This window comes from Tiliqua scincoides, chromosome 1 (genome assembly GCF_035046505.1).
Source record: "Tiliqua scincoides isolate rTilSci1 chromosome 1, rTilSci1.hap2, whole genome shotgun sequence".
Classification (NCBI taxonomy): Eukaryota; Metazoa; Chordata; class Lepidosauria; order Squamata; family Scincidae; genus Tiliqua; species Tiliqua scincoides.
Window position 1 is genome coordinate 126,197,109 of NC_089821.1, and position 23,839 is coordinate 126,220,947.

The 23,839-nt window shown below is 44.0% G+C and overlaps 1 protein-coding gene across 3 annotated transcripts; it reads left to right on the top strand.

Annotated features, from left to right (window-relative positions):
* The first annotated feature begins 517 nt into the window (after positions 1-517).
* On the top strand, positions 518-20,799 carry LOC136659542 (uncharacterized). Of its 3 annotated transcripts, none has more exons than XR_010794848.1 (9): positions 518-736; positions 5,641-5,790; positions 6,651-6,826; positions 12,094-12,171; positions 13,557-13,639; positions 16,197-16,480; positions 17,505-19,100; positions 19,767-19,909; positions 20,288-20,371. XR_010794848.1 is itself a non-coding variant. In XM_066636707.1 (9 exons), the coding sequence occupies exons 2-9, from the start codon at positions 5,652-5,654 to the stop codon at positions 20,722-20,724; spliced, it is 2,634 nt and encodes an 877-aa protein (XP_066492804.1). In that variant the 5' UTR covers positions 518-736; positions 5,641-5,651; the 3' UTR covers positions 20,725-20,799. The 3 variants fall into 3 exon arrangements, 1 of the variants encoding a protein (XP_066492804.1); XR_010794849.1 differs by having other exon boundaries at positions 19,767-19,852; positions 20,288-20,365; XM_066636707.1 differs by lacking the exon at positions 19,767-19,909 and adding an exon at positions 20,580-20,799 and having other exon boundaries at positions 20,288-20,420.
* Positions 20,800-23,839: the final 3,040 nt, after the last annotated feature.

Below are 23,839 nucleotides of genomic sequence, written 5' to 3' on the forward strand. Positions count from 1 at the left end.
TGTCTAGGCGGCCTCAGGGTGCCCAGAAGCCATGGAGGACAGAGAGCCCGTAGCGTGAGCCACTGTGCAGAAGAGGGACTATGGGCAGGGGCAACTTCTTAACCCTTCCACGTGGAGCTGCCCCTGCCATTGTCCCTCATCATACCATGGTTAAGGCTACGCGCTCTCTGTCCTGCATGCATCTGGACAGCCTGCCCAGGCGCCACTCAGCTGAGCCACTGCAGCCTGGGCACAGGTGCTCCCAGCAAAGCGGAATGGAATGGTTGGCAACCTTCAGTCTCGAAAGACTATGGTAAAAGCCTGCAGCACACAGTGTTCCGAGGAGGTCTCCCATCCAAGTACTAACCAGGCCTGACCCTGCTTAGCTTCCAAGATCAGGCACCCGCAGGGTGACAGTTGCTGCTCCAGCAAAAACCCGCCCCGAGGAAGGCAGGCAGGCAGGCAGGCTCCAGCACGGTCACGTGACGCATTTCAAATACAAACTCGCACGTGACCAGAGCCCCTCCCGCAGCCCGGCTGCTCCTTGCCACCACCGCGAGCAGCGACGGTTGGTGACAGAGTGGACGTTGCGCGGAGTGGTCGCGCGCCAAGGGGGGGGCGCAGAGCCAGGTCGCTCCCACGCCTGTGTGCGGGAAGGGAGGGGGCCTCAGAACGCTCAGGGTCTTTGTTCAGCGCCGCGCGCTTCCCACCACTCTGGCAAGCTGGAGCTGCCCGCGGATCGTTCTGACGAGCCGAGGTGAGCCGCGGTACCTACTTCCGCTCTTCGTCCAGCGTGGGACGGGGGGAGCCCTTTGGCCCGACCCTTTGCGCACTGGCGAGGAGGCTTCTCCACCTCTACCCCAATGTCCTTGGGGAGCGTTGTCAGTAGACAGCCCACTCCCACGCGTGTCTACTCAGGAGTAAGTCCCATTGAGTTCAAGGGAGAGTTGGGTCTACTCAGAAGAGGCCCATTGAGTTCTGGGGGGCTGACTTCCAGGAAAGCATGCATAGGATTGCAGCCTTAGGGCCTGGTCCTCTCCAACTTTCCAGACCTGGTGTGGTCGTGCTAGTGGGATGTGGGGCTGCATCCTTTGGTGGGAGGGTAGTTAGGGAGGCCCCTGCAAGGTAAGGGAACATTCATTCCCTTGCCTTGGGGTTGCATTGCAGCTGCGCCAGAGCTGGAAATTTGGATGGCCCTCAGCCGTTTCTGTCCAGTGTTGCATACACACAATAGGGATCAAATGCGTACACCTGTGCACACCTGGCAGAAATGGGGCAGAGAGCATGGAAAGATCCCATTTGGGTGACTTGGAGGCAGCACATCCATTGGCGTTTGCTGTCCTCTTGTTGCATGTGGGGACCTCAGAGGGTGGATTTTAGGTTTAGTTCCCAGGGTACATAACACAAATGCACACACCCAGGTAGCAGTGTCATAGCTAGAAGAGGGGGCAAAGCACTAAGTTTTGCAGGAAGCCTCACCGCAGCATGCTAGCAACCATTAAAGGTGGTGGGAGCAAAATGAGGGTGAATGCCAGAGAAAAGGCTAATAATACCTCTGTTTTGCTCCCCTCCCCCCAATGGCTCCATAGGGGAGGGGCTGCTTGCACGCTGCAGTAAGGCTTCCTGCAAAACTTAATGCTTTGCTCCTCCAGCTACGCCACTGCTAGGTAGAGAGCCAAGATTCTTAAATAGCCATCAAAGAGATGCTGGGGCTTGAAACCCAAAATCAGCATGAAAGGAAAATGCAGGATTCTTATTTTTCATTGTTATCTATGTCAAGACTTCCCCCTTCTTGGTGGGGTGGAGGAGTGTCAATTTGGGCCCCACGTTTCAGGCTTTTTCCCCCCACATCCTGAGAAAGGTCAACTTGACTGCAATATAAGCTATATTTCTTTATAACAGTGGTTATAAAAAAAAGTGGCTAAAAAAGTTTTTTAGCACTGGGACCCACTTTTAAAAAAGGCATTCTATCACCTAGGTTTACCAGACTTTATAAAAGGAGATCAAGACAGAAATAATAATTTAGAAGTAATAATAAACAGCATTTATTTCCCTATATTTACACATGCTTGCAAAGTGCAGGAGCTGAGCTCTTTGCATAGAGATTAGCAGCTATAGTATATGTCTTTCCATCACCCTTTGGTGACCCACCAGAAATCTGGTCACATCCCACCAGTGAGTCCCGAACCACAGTTTGGGAACCACTGCTCTATAAGCAATATTCCTGGAGTCGCCAGCCTGTCTACGCATTCCCCTTGGCAGTTCTGAGAAGTGAGCAACTATGTCTAAATTGTCTGGATCTCATATCTTTTTGCTTTGGCTGGAGTGCTACCTTTCTGCAGATTTAACTACAAGTAGCTAAAGAAAAGACCGTTTGACTGCCTTGAACTCTGTCGCAAGAGAGAATAAGAGGACTTTTTTGCTGTGGTTGCTCAGTAGGCAAAGGCCTACTGCTTACACAGCAAGAAGAAACATAATGACAGCTTCTGAGTTGAGAATAGAAAGGGAAATGTTTTAAGCTAAAGTCAGATGGGGTCAGGATTATTGGGAGAGCGTAGTGGTCCTATGTTTACAGCACTTTGGTTTAGTAGATCCCTATCCTAGCCACCATTTGTTATGACTAACCAAGTTATTCTGCTGCTTCTTAAGTCTATAGGCAGGGTCTCTGAAGCAGGGTCCACTACTTCTTAAGTCTGTAGGCAAAGTTTATTAGGGGTACGAAGTTTTTTGGCCCATTCCCTAATTTGTATGTAAAACTATGTAGGCTAACACAATATATGCAAATGTTTTCTGAGATCCCAGGAAATTTCTGGCTCCCCTCCCTGGTCCCCTTTTTGATCCTAGGCCCAGGTACAGTGTACCCCCTTCTCATGGCTACAGCCTTGTGTACATTTCCTTATTTGACAGTAAGCCCAATTGAAGGCAGTAGGACTTCCTTTTAAGGCAAGAAACCCCAGCACATCAAGCGGAGAGGATCTAGACCTTCATTATTTTGTTAGATTTTTTATTTGTAGGGAATGCTGAACATAGGGGAGCATTCGAAATTGTGGTGGTCCCAGCTACAGGCTGAAATTGTAGTCTATTCCAGGGGTGGCAAACTGTTTTATACAGCAGGCTGAATAGCGTTTATGATGCCTGCTGAGGGCTGGAAGTGACATCATTAGGCAGGAAGTAATATCATTAAGCAGATGGCCAGAAATAAGAATCTTGTTCTCTCTCACATAGGAATTCATTAGATGCAAATGACAAGAGAAAATATGCAAATACTTGTTTTTATTTTCAAGATATAAGAGAGCCCAAATACCCCGTGGGCCACCTTTCAGTAGTGCTGTTCTACCAAGACTTCACTTTGCAGCTGAGTGAGTGCACTTTGAAGTCTACCAAGACTTCAGTTTGCACTTTGGAACTGAGAGGTACTCGGCGAAGTGATGCTTCGGCAGAAGCAGCACTGCTGAAAGGGTGGTCTGCATGATAATTGGGCTCTCCCAGCTCCTCAAGAGTATCTTCCTCTCTCACTCTTTTGGTCTGCACCTTCCCTGCACCTTCCCCCATAGCGTTCCTGGTCTTCTTAGGTCTCCTATTTCTCATTATGAGAGCATTGGTAGGAACTGTGCTGCTGAAATGGTGGCTCTGAGAGAGCCTAGTTATCATGAAGGCTGAATAAAGAGGTTTAGCAGGCCGTATCTGGCCCACGGGCCTTAGGTTTGACACTCCTGCCCTAGTCCATTAACCCAAGAATCTATCACTTCATTTGGCTTCATTGTGCAGGTTACACCAGACCTTTATTAGTGCATCCTTGCTCACTGAAAGCTGAATGTGACACTGATTCCCTTAACTCAGATTTTACATTTGAGATTATATGAAGCTATTCAAACCTGTTTTATCCAGTTGTATCAATGATAAGAAATTTGTGATGGCCAGTTTGAACATGCAAACCTTGTGGCCTGAACAGATGATGAACTAAAGCTGTTTTGCAAAATCTTCTTAGTTTTGTAATGGGAGAAGTAATGCCAAACCATGAGCACAAGCAGCTTTAGGGCTATTGTATGGAGGAGGATGGAAAGTGCAAACCTGGCCTGCATGTATAAAAAAAAAATTGAAGAAACTGAGGAAAAAAGATTGAGTTGATATATGATATATGATAAAAGCTTCTGTTCATGATCATGACTAGCTTGTTCTCAAAATGATTGGTGTAGAAAGATGTGGTTTTTGATGCCAAAATGATTTAGTAGGCAGCAAGTTATACTTTGTGGGTAAACCTGGTCTTTCTGAAAAGCCTTGGTCAATTTGGATTACATTCATCTGACCAGTTTTTTATATGTAATTCGATTGTGCATGTTTTGTGCATGTTCACAGCCTGTTCTCCTTCCATTATGCCAGGTAATAGTTGCTTAATTGCAAGGAGGGAGTGTTGTCCAAATTGCCCTTTAGATCACAAGAATGGTGATGCATATGCTTGCAGAGCACTCGTGTATTAATCTAAAACAGGGGTGTCCAAAGTTTTTGGCAGGAGGGCCACATAGTCTCTCTGACACTGTGTCGGGGGCCGGGGAAAAAAAGAATTAATTTACGTTTAAAATTTGAATAAATTTTCATAAGTTTACATAAATGAATATATTAAATATGAACTTATATGAATGAATGAAGGTCTTGCAATAGCTCAAGGCCTATAAAAGGCCTTGCACGAAGCACGGCTGGCCTTTCCTTTGCTGCTGCTACTGCATCACAGATGTGAAACAGCAAGCAGTGGAGGGAGCCCTCATCCCACAGCTCATGCAAGAGGTCAGACAGTTGCTCTCATGCTGAGAGCAGATGCGTCAGGCTAGTGTGGGCTCCAACAAATCTCCGGAGGGCTGGAGGCTCATTGGAGACTGGGGGCTCCCTGAGGGTCACATTGAGAGACCTCGAGGGCCGCAGGTGGCCCCAGGGCCAGGGTTTGGGCACCCCTGATCTAAAGCAGTGTTTCTCAAACTGTGGGTCACAAGCCAGTTTCAGGGGGGTCCCCATTCATTTCAATATTTCATTTTTAATATATTAGACTTGATGCTACTATGGCATGTGACTGCATTGTTAATGTTACAGATCAGGCTACTCTGTATATGCTTTTAACAATGATAGTAAATGGGACTTACTCCTGGGTAAATGTGGGTAGGATTGCAGTCTAGGATTGTTAAAAATTTTCCTGCTTGAAGATGTCACTTCTGGTCATGACATCACTTCTGGTGGGTCCTGATAGATTCTCATTCTAAAAAGTGGGTCCCGGTGCTAAAAGTCAGTGGGAACCACTGATCTAAAGAGTATGCTGATTGGATGACTGTCATTCAAACCAGCCCCATATACATGTACAGTATATATCCTCTCTTACTTCCATGGTGGAACTCAAAGCAGGAACTTAATGGGGCATCGCAAGTGGTCCCCCATCCACGCACTGAACAGACTCAGATCTGCTTATCTTCAGTAAATGGCTGCACCATGATCATAATTGGTTTGTCAACAGCCTCTCAGCCTTATCCATCTGTAAGAATAAATGTAACCTACTTCAAAGGAAAAACAAGCTGAAGACTAAGACGTATTTTGTAAACTAAAATAATGCTATAATTGCATACTCTTAAAAAATGAAGCTGTCCAATGTTTGTGATTCTCTTTCTGAACAATTGGCAGGACTTCTGAAAATGCCATTCCCGGAACGTGCAGAATTATCCTCCCTGTACTTTGGAGTTCGGGAACGGATGAAAGAGAAGAAAAATGGTGTCTTAAAGACAGCAAAGCTAAATGCTTCTCTTGCAGCAAAGATCAGAACCAAAACAATAAGTAAGTGGCAATGTTTAAAAATGTTTTGTTACAGTTGAAGTCTGAGGCAAATCCTGCAGCACTACTGGATGATGATACATATAGGATGATATACATACAGGACATGGCAGAGTTGGGTCCCTCTGCACCCCTGCCTCTTGCAAGCAAAAAATACAGATTCTGCAATTGGAAAAATGTCCTTTGGAAAAACAGCAGAGGAACTAATAGGTAAATATCACTGTTGAACTTAGCTGTGCTTTCAACCCCAGCACTGTGAACGTTACCAGTTTGCAACTGAATTAGTAAACAACAACAACAAAAACTGCATAAGTCACAGATCCTAAAGGTACAATCCTATGCGTGTTTTCTCAGAATAAATCTCATTGAGTTCTTTTTTAAAATTTCCTTTTTTTGTGAATAAAAATTGGTGTCATATTTCATTAAGATACATTAGGTACTTATATGCCAATATTGTAGCCTTCTTTTTTCAGTAGATTTAATAAGTATTTCTAGGTTTGGAGGTAACTGAGTGGGCCTGAAGGAAAATCTCACACTTGTCCATTCTTGGGAGAACAGACATTCTGTGCTGTATGCATTAGACAGTTGTCTGGAGCTGAGTTGGGCTCAAATAAGAGGGGGGGGGGGCTTGTGGGCAAAGTATCTTAAAGAAATGAGCAGAAGCTGATTTTTGTTAAAATATTTTATTGTTAATGTATATTGACAGGAGCTTGACATCCAGATTTCTGGCTGCATGCTGTAAGCCTGCACTAATAATAATAATTTTGGTGTGAAGAAATAAACTTTTTTTGGCAGGAGGGGAGGGAGGAGATGTACCTCTTAAAAGTGTACATACGCAATCCATTTTATTGTCTTGTGTATAGACAACTCCTCGATAATTAAGGTTTCCCTGAAACAGAACAACAAAGCCCTGGCTTTGGCCCTCAGTGCTGCAAAGATAGCTGCACAAAGACTGACAGACGACAAAATGCTGTTGCAGAAAGAAGTGGAGCTGTGTCACTTTGAAAATGCCTGCCTGCGCCAAAAGCTAACCTCTGTGGTATAGTATATTTGAACTGTGTTCTGTATCTCTGGAGATGAAACACTTTCTTCCATGTCGCTTAAAATGCAAAGCATAGAGAGAGACTGTGCTTACAGTCTGATCTTATCCTGGGCCAGTGCCTGTGCTGCATGTGCTACCTGGGAGATGGCTGTTGCAAAAGTGCCATAAGGCATGTTGTGGTCGCCAGAACAACAAAGGGTGCAATCCTAACCAACTTTCAGCACTGACATAGCCGCAATACAGCCCCAAGGTAAGGTAACAATCATACCTTTACCTTGAGGAGGTGTCCTTGACTGCCTCTCCACTGTAGGATGCAGTGCACGCCACATTGGTACAACTGTGTCAGTGCTGGAAGGTTGGTTAGGATTATGCCCAAAGTCACTGGGTGCTGGGCCTCTGTGCTGGTCTTCTGAGCCCTGGGAACTATCAGTGGTGAGTTCCCTGCTGGAGACATTCCAGGATGGGGGGAGGGGTAAAACTGGGGGGGAGAGGGTCGAGAGGAGGGCAGTTCAGGTCCAGGAGGGGGGCAGGAACACATTCTATCTCCCCTCTGCACCTGAAAGCCCTACATGGGACTTCTTGGCACTGGGCTAGCCATCAAGCTTGTCCAGATCCAAGTAGACCAACTGAGAGTGCTGGAGCTCAACACTGCAAAGCCTTTCACTTTGTTCCCTTACCTCGAGGAAACGCTGACCCCACAGGACACAGCGATGGCCATTTCAGTGCCACTGTACTGCAAGCATCCTGGATAGGATTTGTTGCCTGTGTTTGCAATTAGATATCTTTGTTTTGTTCACTTTCTTCTTTGGGTTTGCAGCAGGCACACTTACTGAGAAAAGGGCTTCAGAGTGCAAGGAGATATTTTTCTAGAGCAGTGGTTCTCAAACTTTTTAGCACTTTTAAAAATGACAATCTGCAAGAACCTGCCAGAAGTGATTTCATTAACCTGTAAGTGATGTCATGGCCAGAAGTGACATCATCAATTTAGGCTTCAAACCTAAGCCGTGATTGGCCAAAGGTCCCATTACGCAGTGCGCTTGTGCTGTTATTTTGCATAGCTTGGAATGCAAGCATTCCAGCTCCAAAGTCAAAGCAGAACACAGACCTGGATCCTTTTCCAACTGCACAGCCCTCCCCCCTTTCCAGCATCCCATTTTCCTACCTATTCATGGCAAAGCACCAGGCCTCTCTCTCACTGGGAGTCTGCCCTGCCCAGCAGCTCTCCACCCTTTATTTTCAACTTTGTATTTTCAATGGTAGCTGAGCCAGGTGCAATGTGACCCACCTGAAATTGGCTCATGACCCACATAGTGGGTTCCGATCCTTCATTTGAGAAACGTTGCTCTAGAGCAGGGGTATCCAAACATTTTAGCAGGAGGGTCACATCATCTTTCTGACACTGTGTCGGGGGCCAGGGGGAAAAAAAGAGTTAATTTACATTTTAAATTTCAAGCTGCCCTGGGTCCCTTTGGGGAGCAGGGTGGGATAAAAATAAAGTTTATTATTATTATGATTAATTTCAATGTATTTACATAAATGAATATATTAGAGGTGGAACTTACATGAATGAATGAAGGTCTTGCAAGAGCTCATGGCCTATAAAAGGCCTATACACAAAAGGCCTTGCACAAAGCAAGGTCAGCCTTTTTTTCACTGCCACTGCTGCATCACAGACATGAAACAACAAGCGGTGGAGGGAGCCCACGTCCCACAACTCACACAAGAGGTCAAACAGTTGGCCATCATGTTGAGAGCAGTTGTGTTGGGCCAGCGCGGGCTCCTGCAAGTCTCCAGAGGGCCAGAGCTCATTGGAGACTGGGGGCTCCCAGCAGGCCGAATTGGGAGTCCTCGAGGGCCGCAAGTGGCCCCAGGGCCGGGGTTTGGGCACCCCTACTCTAGAGAATATGGTGCGAAAAGTGCTGTGGCACCTCTGGGATGCTGCAATTTTAAATCCTTAATTCCTGTTTTTAAAATCTGAATTGTCTTATCATTCTCATTTAGGCTGCAATCCTATATGCACTTCCTTGAAAGTAGGTCCCATTGAACACATTGGGACTGAAGTCTGAGTAGCTAGGCATGGGATTGTGCTGTTAGTTTTTCAGGGTCTTAGCATATGTTGAAGCATGAATTTTCTTGTGCCCTAGAAGTAGCAAGGCCTTCTTAAAATAAAAAGAAAGCTCTTTGACTTATCAGCAGTTCTCAAACTCTCAGGGAGAGTTTGAGCTGCTCTAAGTTTTTGCGGGAGCTGGGGGGGCACAGGGACTGGCATGCACTTACCAGTCTCTACAGCTACCCGGGGGTGCAGGAAGCCCTGTGTGACCTCTGCTCCCCAACCTTCAGAAAGTGAAAGCGGAGCAATTGTGCCCTGCCTCTGGTTGGTAATCATAAACAGGAAGCGGGGTGCGATCACTCTGCTTTCACATTCTAAGGCTCAGGGAGCCCTGCGTAGGGTCATGCAGGTCTCCCCGCACCCCCAGGAGGCTGCTGCAGGAACTGGTAAGTGCATGCCAGTCCCTGTGCCCCCCTTAGCGACGTGATCCTGGGGGTCGCGTCGCTGCCTACACCCTCTTAAGGGTGCCCCTTAAGGAGGCAGAGTCCAGGGCCCTCAGGCTGGGGTGTCATGATGCCCCAGTTTGAGAACCACTAACTTAAATTATGAACTGTGACTTAAGGATATTTTTTGAATAAAGGTTATTGTAATGTTCTTTGAATACATAAACTGACTGAACAATATGGTCATGGCTGTGAGGGTAATATGGTATAATTATTCAAAATAATGTTTCCTGATTTGGCAACACTATGAGGAAATGGCAGGTGGATTTATTAATAACCTATCTTTGAGGAAAAACTGGAAATATTGAATTTGAGTTTTCCAGGTGTCACTAGAATGAAAAACTATTATCCAATATATTTTTTAAACTAATATGTGACGTTATGGAAATATTGTATAAGCTGAAAGAAAGTTAATAGTAAAGCTAATAGTGACATTGTAAAAAATGATCGTATAGTGTTTTGCAGGAGTCTTGCCTAATCACTTAATAATGTTATAATCAAAATATACAGTGGACCCTCAGTATCCACGGGGGATCAGTTCCAGGACCCTCTATGGATACAGAAACCCTTGAATAATGGAATCCACAGATCTCAGCCCCTCTCTTCCTCTGGAGGTGATGGAAACCTTTTAAGACCTTTAAACATCACTTCTGGTTTTTACAGTAAACCAGAAGTGACCTTCTAAGGCCCCCCAAAGACCCTCCAGAGGAGACTGGAGCACCATGAAATCTGCAGATCCCAAATCATGGATACACAGGGCAGACCTGTATTGGGCGGCTTACTTTGTTGCAGATAGAATGTTGGATTAGGTGGACCTTGTCTGTCCCAGCATAACACATTATGGTACTTGTAATGTAGTTATTTTCTATGACTTTGAAATATGCTTCAAGGCACAATACTCATCTTTAATTTGTTATGTGCAGGAAAACAGTAGATTGCTAAATCTTGTAAGCAAAAATTTATTCTTATAAATTTATCTTATCTTATCTTTGGCCTACAAAGCTTTGGCCTTATCTTATCTTATGCTTTGGCCTACAAAGCTCTGCAAATTATATATAATTCCAACAGAATCAATAATATACCAAGGAAACTCTGTGATAAAACCAAATCCAAAAAGCCTGAGTTAATAAAAGCATTTCCACCTGTGTCAAAAAAGACTATATCTCTGGAGTGAGTGTTCAGGATGTCACAACTTGCCGTATCTCCAACAACAGGAGAATATGGAGAAGGTGTTGCTTAACTATTTATTTATGCTGCATAACATGTTTTCATTACTCATTGTGAATGTGGCGCTGAGTGCCTGCAAGGACAGCACAACTGTGTCTTTGAAGCAGGACTTGTGGCAGAAGGCCTCAGGCCACACTTGCCATGAGGCAGGCCTAACTTTTTATATATCAAAGCAACTGCCCACACTCTCCCAATTCTATTAGGCTGTGAATGGCTAACAGCACAGTCCAATGCATGTCTACTCAGAAGTCGGTCCCACTATGTTCAACAGGACTTATTCCAGGTAAGTGTGTATAGGATTTTGGCCTAAGAGAGATTAAATTACTTTTTGTTATATTCTCTTTCCCTGCTTTTGTAAAATTATCCCCACAATAGAAGTTTATTTGTTGCACCTACTACACCCTCGCTTCTCTCTTTTCTGCTGAATCACAGAGTGGTAACATTGGCAACTTGACAGAGTCCCAGCACTCAAAATTTGTTTTTCACTTTGTGCACATGTTAATGGGTGTTGAAAAAGAAACCCCAGTAACAAAAGGCTTCTGAAATAGATTGTAATACTTGGTACATATGTGTAGGAACATGTGTTCCTTGAGGTCCCTGGGGCCTAAGCTGTTTAGAAATCAGCTGCAACTATTTATATATAAGAATTAAGATGGAAATAGAAAGTTCGTAGTAATGATTGATGCACGTTACAAAGTATAGATGAGTAGATGGAACTCGTCAGTATGGTACTCATCTAAAGTATCGGGTAGATGGGAATCGTCAGCCTAGGAAGGCAGCTCATCTAAGAGAAGGAAAACTCTGACCTCAAACCTCCACTGCCTTGTGGCTATATCCAGTTGTGGAAAAGGCTTCAGGAGTCAACCATGAGGCAAAATCAGGAGCCGGAGTCCCTGAGGCAGTTCATGGCTGAACACAGTCACGTTCTGGCAACTCCTGTGACACCGCTGGAACCAATCGTATTGGCCTCTGCCTTTCCATTGGACCATTCCAGCGATGTGGAGAGGGGGGATTTGCTGCATGGGTAACAGCCTATTCTCCATACCTTCTTTACCCAGGCTTCGCGCACTGGAGAGGACACTCCAACTTCGCCATACGGCGTCGGCACAACACGGGAAGCAGCAGTTTACCGGTTATAAGTCTTCGCTCGATTGGCGTAGAGCATGACGCCTGGGGCTGCTTGCGACGGTGGGAGAGATCATTGCATCTCATTGGGCAGCTACCGCCCGCCTTAAGCTGGGCAGTCCCCAGCCAGTAAGGTGTTGCCTCACCACGGTCCGTTAACCTCATGGGGTGCGTGGGGTTTAGGGTCATTCAGAGCGCGATACCATAGTCTTTCAAGACTGAAGGTTGCCAACAACAATAAAGTATAGAGATGATCAAATTAAAACTACAGGAGGAGGAGAACAGTGGGCAGACATCTTAGAAATTATTCTAATATTAGAAAACACCTGAAACTGTATTTTTTTTTAATTTGGATGCAGAACAAATGTATTGATGAACTGTACCAGTTTATGAATAGTCACTTGGAAATGGCAATGAAGCTGAGCAGACTTTCTGAGGTGAGAAAACTGTTCCTTTTTCTCTTTATCTGTACCTTGGTACAAAGTGCTTGGTTACCATAATCCACTGGGACACCACCGTGCTATCCCTACGGGGGGTGGGGGTGGTTTTGTGTACTGTATACAGAAGCATTCATGTCTAAAATCTTAGTATCCAACTGCTGAATATTCTTCAAGGTTTTCTGTCAGAATATGGAAGTAAAATTTACAGGCTAGAACAGAACAGGGCATAAAGTGCACTAAAGGATATCCTAACAGGTATCTATAATCAGGCTGAAAGTGCTGCATCATACTGAGTCATCAAAAGCTGATGCAATGCTATGATGTAATGTTAAACCTGATTGGTTAACATTTTAAAGTATAAAAATAAAGGTGAAGTACCAGGATGTGGCTGGCTTCTTTGCTCTGCTCTGTATCATTCTATTTGAACTGCATTGCTGTGAGATTGCTTAGACTTTTTGTTGCTGTATATTTTTGTACATATTTGTAAACAGACTTGGTGCTTGAAACTACAGTCGGTGTTTTTCTTCACTGTGGGGATCAATGACCTGGAGAGCTGGAATTCCTTACTTATCTGCGTACTCTGACATAGTACACAGTATATATTTATATACATAGTACATAGTATATATTTAGAAAGAGAGAACATGTGTGAATGTTTGCAGTGTTTGATATTTGCTTGCTGATTCAAACAGTATTTATTGTACTCTTCTGTAGCTCTGTTTTCTACACTTCTAGTTTCAAGTGTTCTCTTGTCTACTAAAACTTTTGCACTTTTGGCACAAAAAAGTTTTGCGCCTTGCAGAGGTTTCTGGGAAAGTCTCTAGGATATCTGCTAGCTTCATGCAGGAGTGCTGGCCAGGCCTCTTGGGCCTCAATCTGTGTTAACTTGGAGCACAGCTAGAACTTATGTGCAGCTGCATGTTGCAGTGGAAATTTGGTAGTGATGGGAAAACTACCTTGTGGGGAAGCTTGTCTGCCATCATTGATCTTGTTATCATTGAACACTTGATAAGTTTATGTGCAGAAATCCCAACTTGATTAGGAATGCAAGGTAGAAGATGTTTAACCCTTTACACTGATGCACATTTATGGCACAGTTTAGAGACCCCTAGCAGTACTGGTGGGATTTTTGGATTAAGTGCTCCCTGAATAGCCTTGAACTAATTCAGGAGACCTGTGTGACCTGCTATTTTACTTTAAATCAGCCCCAAACTAGACAATGATGCATTTAAGGTCTCATCTAATTTGGCCCTACTTGTCATAGTTAAATGCTAAACAGTTGTCTATCACTCCTTTCAATCAAGCTAAAATGAGGTGTTATCTGAAGTGGAACTCTATTTATGAGTTAGATCTTACAGTCGTTTTTTTCTTTTCCTCTTTAGAATGGTTCTTGCTCTTCGTTACTAGCTGATGGGAGACTCAGTGAAACTGATGACAGGCAGGATAACGACAAACTCCCTGTTCGGTATGGACATAAATGACTGCACTCTGATGGCAGTTAAAACAAACTTAATTGCATGATGTGCATGAGACTTTGTAATCAAGTTCTTCTATGTGTTCCACTTGTAATTTTTCAGCTATCATTTTTAGAACTTGGAGCTCACAGACATGGATGAGCGTTTTCTGGATATGCTTTCAAACTTGTGACATGCGCACACGGGGGAAACCTGTGCAAAGACCAAGTACAGTGTCCAATGGATAATTATGCAGCAAATTTTAGTTTAAAAATCTCAGCCCTTTTATGAGCTCAGCCCTTCATTTCAGCCCTGCCTCATAATGTGATGCCCTGTGGTCAGCCAGTCCATTCTGCTTGTTGTTCCACTTTCGAAGGAAGTTTATACAGGTGGGGCCTCTTTATCCATGGTTTGGCACCTGTGGATTTGACTCAGTTATAGGTGTCAGTTATAGGTGTCAGTTATGGGCGCTGGAGGGCCCCAACTAACCTCATGGACACAATTGGAAGCTTGTATCTTGTATCTGGGAGGCTTTCTGAGGGTTGGGGTGGCCACACACAGCCCTTCCAGGCCTCCGAACACTTCCCAGAGATGTCAAAAAGGTACTTCTTGTTTTTGCAAAAACCAGAAAGGATCAGGGAATGGATCCCCCATGGACACCGAGGGCCAACCTGTACTTGCAAAAGGGAACTGGTGGCCAAAAGGGCTTGCTAGAAACAGGATAAAATTTGTAGCCTAATTTTTTAATGCCTCCTGATCTAAAGGTGAGGGGCTTCAGAAACTACAACTCCATAAGAACATAAGAACAGCCCCACTGGATAAGGCCAAGGGCCCATCTAGTCCAGCTTCCTGTATCTCACAGTGGCCCACCAAATGCCCCAGGGAGCACACCAGATAACAAGAGACCTCATCCTGGTGCCCTCCCCTACATCTGGCATTCTGACATAACCCATTTCTAAAATCAGGAGGTTGCGCATACACATCATGGCTTGTACCCCATAATGGATTTTTCCTCCAGAAACTTGTCCAATCCCCTTTTAAAGGTGTCCAGGCCAGACGCCATCACCACATCCTGTGGCAAAGAGTTCCACAGACCAGCCACACGCTGAGTAAAGAAATATTTTCTTTTTTCTGTCCTAACCCTCCCAACACTCAATTTTAGTGGATGTTCCCTGGTTCTGGTGTTATGTGAGAGTGTAAAGAGCATCTCCCTATCCACTCTGTCCATCCCCTGCATAATTTTGTATGTCTCAATCATGTCCCCCCTCAGGTGTCTCTTTTCTAGGCTGAAGAGGCCCAAACGCCGTAGCCTTTCCTCATAAGGAAGGTGCCCCAGCCCCGTAATCATCTTAGTTGCTCTCTTTTGCACCTTTTCCATTTCCACTATGTCTTTTTTGAGTTGCAGCGACCAGAACTGGACACAATACTCCAGGTGTGGCCTTACCATAGATTTGTACAGCGGCATTATAATATTAGCCGTTTTGTTCTCAATACCCTTCCTAATGATCCCAAGCGTAGAATTGGCCTTCTTCACTGCCGCCGCACATTGGGTCGACACTTTCATCGAGCTATCCACCACCACCCCAAGATCTCTCTCCTGATCTGTCACAGACAGCTCAGAACCCATCAGCCTATATCTAAAGTTTTGATTTTTTGCCCCAATGTGCATGACTTTACACTTACTGACATTGAAGCGCATCTGCCATTTTGTTGCCCATTCTGCCAGTCTGGAGAGATCCTTCTGGAGCTCCTCACAATCACTTCTGGTCTTCACCACTTGGAAAAGTTTGGTGTCGTCTGCAAACTTTGCCACCTCACTGCTCACCCGTCTCCAGGTCATTTATGAAGAGGGTTCATAATGTTCAGTCCCAGGACAGATCCTTGGGGCACACCGCTTTTCACCTCTCTCCATTGTGAAAATTGCCCATTGACACCCACTCTCTGTTTCCTGGTCTTCAACCAGTTCTCAATCCAGGAGAGGACCTGCCTTCTAATTCCCTGACTGTGGAGTTTTTTCAGTAGCCTTTGGTGAGGGACCATGTTGAATACCTTCTGAAAGTCCAGATATATAATGACCACAGGTTCTCCCGCATCCACATGCCTGTTGACCTTTTCAAAGAATTCTAAGGTTTGTGAGGCAAGACTTACCCTTACAGAAGCCATGCTGATTCTCCCTCAGCAACGCTTGTTTGTCTATGTGTTTTGAGATTCTATTTTTGATGAGGCATTCCACCATCTTACCCAATATAGATGTTAGGCTGACCGGCCTATAGTTTCCCGGGTCCCCCCTTTCCCTTTTTAAAGATCGGCATGACATTTACTATCCTCCAATCTTCTGGCACTGTGGCTGTTTTGAGGGACAAGTTGCATATTTTAGTCAAGAGATCAGCAACTTCATTCTTTAATTCCTTAATAACTCTTGGGTGAATGTTATGAGAACTCCAACCTGTTCTTAAGCAGGAGTAGGCATTCTTGCTTAGGTTTGCTTCTGTTTACATTGCATTCTGTATTGGGGCTCTTGAGTATATACTTACAGGCCATTTTTCCTTTTAATTTTTTTCACTCCAGAGCTGCGCCAATGTCCATGAGAATTCTACTTTCCCAGGTAGATGATAAAGAAGACAGAAATGATGGAGGTATGGCAGTCCGCATCTCCACAAGTTTGCCAACGCTTCCTTCAAGTACAGCTGTGCCTGCTTTTGGCAAGTCTCAGAGAAGTGTGCCTGTTCCTGCTTTAGAGAAGATATCCTCTTCAAACCTCACTGAGAAGTTACCAAGCAATGAAAAAAATGGTCAAAAGTTAACCGAAGTGAATGGTGTCTCCGCATTTGATCCGGGTACCATTTTTAAAGGTAGATTTTGTCATAGAATTACTTTGACTTGGGCTATAACATCATCTGTTAATAGGACCAGGGTAGTTAGGAAACTATATTTCAGGGATGGTACACCAAAGCTACAGAATTACTTATGAGTAAACAGGAATATGATCAGGCAGTGCATTAAATTTGTCGTATGGAATTATGTGAAGTCAAGTTTCCGTTTTTCTTGCTGCAGATGACTGTATCTGGGCTTATCTCTACCTTGCTTTTCCTGTCTGCAGTTTAGAATTATTTGGGGAGTGCTAATTTATCCTAACATTGGGGCAATGCCATCTTCTTAGTTAGAAGTGACTTCTGAGTTTAGGATAGAAATATTCAAAAATGCTGTGTGTATTTATTTGTTTTTACTATCCTGCTCTTCCTTGCACGGTGTTCCCTTAAGAGTCCAATGCGCACGTACTTGAATAAACCCTGCTGAATACAGAGGGACTTAGTAAGCATGCATAGAATCAGGATCATATGACACCAAATTAAACATCCTGTGATTTTTTCCCTCTCTCATAACACTAGTGCTTGGGGGTCACCCAATGAAACTGAAAGGCAGTAGATGCAGTTCTACAAAAAGCAAACACTGCACTTCTTCAAACAGTGCATAACTAACTTGTGAAATTTGTTGCCACAAGAAGTGATGATAACTGCCATCTTAAATGACATTTAAAAAGATAGGAAACAAGTGAGTTATATGTCTACTATTAGCCACAGTAGCTAAATTGAACTTCCATGTTCAAAGACATTGTACTTCTGAATGCAATGCTGGAGGACAGTGTGGAAGAGCTAATGTCTTCATGCCGTTTGTAGGTTTCATTGAGGCATCTGGTGGGCAACTGAAGGCAACTAGATACTAGACTATATGACCCTTTGGCCTGATCCTGTAGTTCCCTTCTTATGATATCACTCTTACAAAGTGTTGACTTTGTAATGATGTTAACTCTTACAAAGTTGATTTTACAGATTTAGAAAAAGATTTGCCCACTAATTTAGTTTTTTGTCATCACAGACATTTCCTCAAGTGTGTTGCAAAGTTCTAGGAGCAGCTTGCTGTTCTCCTTGAATGATAACTCTCCTGCGAAGCAGCTGAAGGAGACCACAAGACCATGCAGCGACAGTACGGTGTTATCACAAAGAAATGTGACAGAAAGAAAGAAACGCAGAACAGATTTATCTTCTGCTTCTTCTACAAATGATTTGACTTCTCATTCTCCACATGATTTGTCTGATAATGTGCTTCTGGATGACCTGCAGTGGACAAAGGAAATGGATCCTGCTGCTCAAGAATATCTTGAAGTCAGTCAAATTGGTGAGCTGATGACACTGAAAGCCAAAAATAAGAGCTATGGGAAGATTAAAGCCAATGAAACCAGAGCTCTAAAAAAAGTGTTCACAGGAACAGAAAAAGAATTAGACTTCATGGACTTGAAGGCTCCTGAGCCCACTTGTCACACTGAAATTAAAAAAAATGCCCACTTGAAAAACTTAGAAGATCTGTTAAGTCAGTTCCAAAGCCCAGTATCTGACTCACTAAGCAATAAGGCTTCACTGGATGCTTGCAGTACACAACCGTTGGTTTGTTGCAAAATGGAAATCCCAAGTCAAGAACAGATTCGGGTTCCGAATGTGAAACGTAAAAAAGCAAAGAAAATGACCCAAGAAATGAATGCATCCCTTGAGCTCACTGAGGCAGATGCGCAAAGCTTAGAAGGGAATACCTCACAATCTCAGCCACAAATAAGAAAAACTAAAAAAGACTCTCAAGACAAAATGGCCAAAGTGGGCAGGGACAATGCACAGAGAGAGCATTTTGGAATAGGTATTGATAACTCTGATCGGAGTAAAATTGCTCCAAAGGTCAAGAAAAGGGGGGGAAAAGATTTGACAGGGAAATCAAATCCAGCAAATGCAATCCCTCTTTTATCTGTAATAGGGAGCCCACAACCTACATTGCCAGTTTCATTGGATGGTGAAGATACTTGTCTCAACAGTGCCTGCAGGAACTCAATTAAGATTTTCCCGAAAGTTCAGATATCCTCAGCCATTCAGAACCACTCTTTAAACAAAGCAAGTGTCTCCTCAGGGAAGATGCATTGGGATGTAAACAGTCATGTGATTGGCTTAAAGAAACAGGAAAACTTCAAACCAAAGTTAAACAGGAAAACATACACTGTCAAGGATGTTAATGAAGAGTGTGCTGCTTCTGACTTTGCCCTTCAAAGTGCAGAGGAGTCTAAAACCAGTCAAGTAAATCGAACAAGATGGAGTTTTCTCCATATTTCAGATAGCAGAACTCAGCAAGTTTCTTTCCTTATGGATGATGCTGAGACTCCTCTGGCTGATGGCGCTGTATGTCCCAGCACTTCTGACTTATCTTCACCTGGCCATTTTAAGACTGCCTCATCAGCTTCCCGAAGCTCTGGTAATTCATGTCCTGTATTTAACACTGTTAAAGACAAGGTGATCTCAGAAGGATCCTCTGCTTTGCTCCAAAATTTGGCAGGCTTCAGGAATGATGCTAAGCAGGTGGCTTCTAATAGATATAAGAAGAAAAGAGAAGAAACTCCTGAAATGCTCTCACCAAACTCAGAGCTACAAGGAAATGGTGAGTGATAGTAAAAAGACTTGATCATGTGGACAAGCAGGTCTTGTCCTGTGGCAGCTTACTGTGAAGGGAGAGCCAAAAAAAGCCAAAGCAAATATAAATTAGCCCCATTCATCCACCCCTTTTAGTCAACACAAAAAGTCAGGGAAGAGATTTCTCACCTTGCTTTCTTACTATGATTGTTGAAAGGAGGAAGCCAATTAAGAAACATTTGAAGGGTGCTTATGCCTACTCTACTGATAAGCACAAGTTAAAGATATTCTGCATATTTATCTCTCCTGCATCTTATTTACTGCTTCATAATTGGCCTTTGTTTCCGGTCACTTCCATTAGAAATGACGTTCACTTCAGGGTGATCCTTTGAAGAACATTTTTCACTGTTAAGGGCATATTTACATAGCTTCTGGGTTAGTGTTTTAGTACTAGAATTGGAATTTGGAAAGCAATATGTCATGAAAGAAATTCATTAGAGTCCAGAGAAACAGCACACAAGTGGCATTTTTTCCTATGTATCACCAGATCATGACACATGATTTCCTACATCTGCTTGTACTTCATTGGATAGTAGGCCAACCAGTACAGTTTGCAGGGGGTAAGGTATAGCACAGTTGCAGAAAACTTGCTTTGAGAGCAGAAAGTGCCTTACTCAATCCCTGGCATCCTCAGGTAAGGCTGGGAAAGACACCCATCTGAAATCCTGAAGAGCTGATGAAGACAACACTGCCTTAGATGGACAAATGATCTGACTCACTGTAAGGTGGCTTCCTACATTCCTATGATATTGCTGCTGAGAGGGAAGTGCTCAAACGGTATGTTTGCATCTCTGGGTGGCTCCCTGTGTAAAAAAAAACAAAATCCCACCTTTGAGACCAGCAGAATGATGGCAGTCAAGGTGCCTTGAAAGTCTTTTGCTGTAGCATTTCTTTGTTATGTGGTAAACTAGGCTATGAAATACATGGCTAAACAAACCTCAGTTTGATTTATCAATCAGTCTCGCATTTTGTTTTCAGTTCACAGAGATTGTAAGGATGTTTTAAAAACTAGGTTTGACTGGGAGTCTCATACATAGGATTGTGCTGTGTCTGCTCAGAAGTAAGTCTTATTGAGCTCACCCAGGGAAGTGTGTATATAGGATTGCATCCTCAATGTTTGCTGGGCATTGAACAACTATGTAACTCTTTTTACAGAGAACAAAGTATTGAAAGATTTGACAAATGCTTGCCCTGATTCCTTCAGTTCCAACCCTCTGGAAGAGTCTCCAGTCCATCCAAGTAGACGGAGAAAGAAGTCAGTTTGCTATGCAGAGCCCAAGCTCAACAGGTTAGTTTTCTGTCTGATATGGAGTAACTGTTTTATATGGCAGAAGCAGGCAATGTGCACTGTATGGGTTGTATTGTTTACAAAAGCATTTTTCTGTGATCTTTGGAATACAAAATCAACTGAATGTACAACAAACTACATTTCTTCTCTATCTTGCAGCAAACTGAGGCGTGGTGATCCATTTACCATTACTGATTTTCTCAGTTCCCCTGTCTACAAAACCAAACAATCAGAAAAATCCAGGAAAAGAATGAAGAGAACCATGAAAGTAAAGGAGCCCAGTTCAGATTTCGTACTTGTTTAAGAAATAATTTTGTTCTATAGCTTGAGGATTACCAGTAATTTCTTACTGATCTATTGTAGGTGGTGTATTTTAAGAATTGCATTTGAAAAATAAATTTTTTTTCAACATTTGCTTTGAAATATTAGACTGGCCTCAATTCTTTCCTAATAACTTCAATTCCTTAATAACTCTTGGGTGAATGGCATCAGGGCCCGGTGACTTATTGATCTTTAATTTTATCAATGAGGTCTGAAACATCTTCTCTTTTAACCTCTATCTGACTTAATTCCTTGGTCCGGAATTAATTAAAGCAACATTAAACATTTACATTAAACATTGAACATTAAAGCAACATTTTTCTGATTCAATGGCAAAGAATAATTTCAAAACTCTCCTCAGGGTGCGTGAAGAAGAACTTCTGTTCTACATGGACAGTATAATCCATATTCCAACTTATCTGGATTACTTTGTATCTTTGAACAGTAGTCTGCAGTACCTACGATATTAGTAGGCCTATCTCAGCTTCACTCCTACTGATGATGAGCTGTGAATATGGGAACTGACCTTGTTCAGGAGTAAAAGTAGTGGACCGACTAAGATGATAATTAAAAACACAAACTGTGGAGGTAATGAAATGATAGACATTACACAAATTGATGTAAAGATAGATACACAATGTATACCTGAAAGCTCAGTATTCTAAACCTGCAGTGTTGTTCGATTCCCACTCCACTCGTTGGCAACCTTCAGTTTCAAAAGACTATGGTATCACGCTCTGAAAGGTGGTTCTGGTTCTGGTTCTAGTCTAGTGTGGCTGAAAAGGCCAATTCAGGAGTGACAATCCCTTCCACACTGGGAGCAAGTGTAGTCTGTCCCTGGTCTGTCTCCCTGGCTATGGGCCTTCCTTCTTTGCCTCTTAGCCTCAGTCTGTTGGCCAAGTGTCTCTTCAAACTGGGAAAGGCCATGCTGCACAGCCTGCCTCCAAGCGGGCCGCTCAGAGGCCAGGCTTTCCCACTTGTTGAGGTCCACTCCTAAGGCCTTCAGATCCCTCTTGCAGATGTCCTTGTATCGCAGCTATGGTCTACCTGTAGGGCGCTTTCCTTGCACGAGTACTCCATAGAGGAGATCCTTTGGGATCTGGCCATCATCCATTCTCACGACATGACCGAGCCAACGCAGGCGTCTGTTTCAGCAGTGCATACATGCTGGGGATTCCAGCACGTTCCAGGACTGTGTTGCTTGGAACTTTGTCCTGCCAGGTGATGCCGAGAATGCATCTGCTCTCTGCTCCCTCTCCAATTTCCGAATACCCACTCCACTCATATGAGCCTCAAAGGGGCCTTTTCCAAAAAAAAGGCGCTTCTGGAACCACACACCTCAGACCAACGCAGTCACCTTCCACTGTATTCCTTGGAAGCGAGGAAGCACAGCAGGAAGGGAGGAAGGCCCACTACTGCCCCTGCCCTGTCCCACTTGGGCAGCTTAGCCTGACCCCATCTCCATCTCCATGCTGCTGCAGAAGAGCCTGCGAGCCGCGCCCCTGCTCCGTTCCGCTCCTCCCCAAAGGGCCGGCCGCTGGAGACGCACACGCTAACTCCGGATCCCAAGGAAGGCGCATGCTGACTGCCATATGCGTGGCAGCCCGAACGGGCGCGGTAAAACACACTCCATAACCAGCATGGGGCGGGACCAGCCTGCCTCTGGGAATGGCATCTGTTCACAAACGACACTGGTCCACAGGCCGCCCTTCGACTCGCGAAGGCGCGGGGCGCCGGTGGCCCTCGGCGCTTCCACAGGGACTGGGACGCCCGCCTTTACTCTGCCAAGGCTGAAAACTCCAGGGCCGGTCAGCCTAACATCTATACCGAATAAGATGGTGGAATGTCAATGGTGCCTTCATTGGTCAATGAAGGGGCTATTCTTAACCTAAGACTTCCTTCCCTTGTGGGAATGTTCTTGTGTGTTTTCAGTGAAGAACAATTAGGCATGAACTTCAAGATGTTTTAGCAGTAGCTATGCTCCTTGTGGAATACTATGTGCGCTTGCCTAACTCTATTAACAACCTTTTTCAAATTCATTTTCACTGAACAGAGTAGGCATGGAAGCTAGGAAAATATCGAAGTCTAATCGCAAAATCCATGCAAGATCTTTGACCTAAGCCACCACGTCAACTTTCTTCAAATTCCAGGTTGCCAAGAGCCACTCTTACAGAGGAGCTCAAGCCCATGCCACAGGGTGATATAGCAATCTTCTTTGGTACCCATCTGATTCCCAACTGCAATTCAGTGCATGGCCTGCAAGATACGACTGCAAATTCTTCATTTTTCACCACTTCTCTAGCCCATCAGTTCAAGTGGTAGGATGGCTATATATGAAATGGCAGTTTACTGGATTAGACAATCTATACCAGGGGTGTCAAACGTGTTTCATACTGAGAGCAGAATAGTATTCATGATGCCTGCTGAGGGCCAGAAGTGATGTCATTAGGCAGGAAGTGATGTCATTAAATAGATCATAACCAAAAATAAGCACTTTTTCTCACTTAGGAACTCATTAGCTGCAAATGACAAAATACACAAATCTTGATCATATTTCAGGATATGGGAGAGCTAATTTTCATGTGGACTGCCCTTACAGCAGTAACACCTCAGCACTGCTCAGCACCTGAGAGCCTGAGGGCCAGATAAAAAGCTTCCAGAGGCTACATCCGGCCCCCAGGCCTTATGTTTGACACCCCTGATCTATACCATTCATAAGCATCGGGGGACACAATAAGTGGATATTAGTGGTTTATTGAGCTAAATGTACCCCTCTTTTTAAAAAAGTCATAGATGGAACAATGTTTAATGAAAGGTTGTGTTGAAATCCAAAGTTAAAGAATAGAAGTGTTCAACTGGCTGATTAAACAACTTGAATAGCTACCTTCGTGGTATCTGACTGGAGAAGACAACAAACCTTGTACTTTAGGCTCTATCATGTACTCAGGTTGGGAAAAGGAAAAAAAAAACAACTACTAGCACTCTGATATAAGGCATAATGAACCCAAAGGATTGGACCACATTGCATTTGTGCAGGATTTTGCTGTCCACACCAGAGCTTTGAATATTAAACACTTTGTCCCCACGCTGCTAAGTAA

Coding starts and splice junctions, on each gene's coding strand:
- LOC136659542 (XM_066636707.1), top strand. CDS start 5,652: ATGCCATTCCCGGAACGTGCAGAATTATCCTCCCTGTACTTTGGAGTT. Junction 6,827..12,093: donor GCCAAAAGCTAACCTCTGTG/GTATAGTATATT, acceptor ATTTGGATGCAG/AACAAATGTATTGATGAACT. Junction 19,101..20,287: donor CTCAGAGCTACAAGGAAATG/GTGAGTGATAGT, acceptor CTCTTTTTACAG/AGAACAAAGTATTGAAAGAT.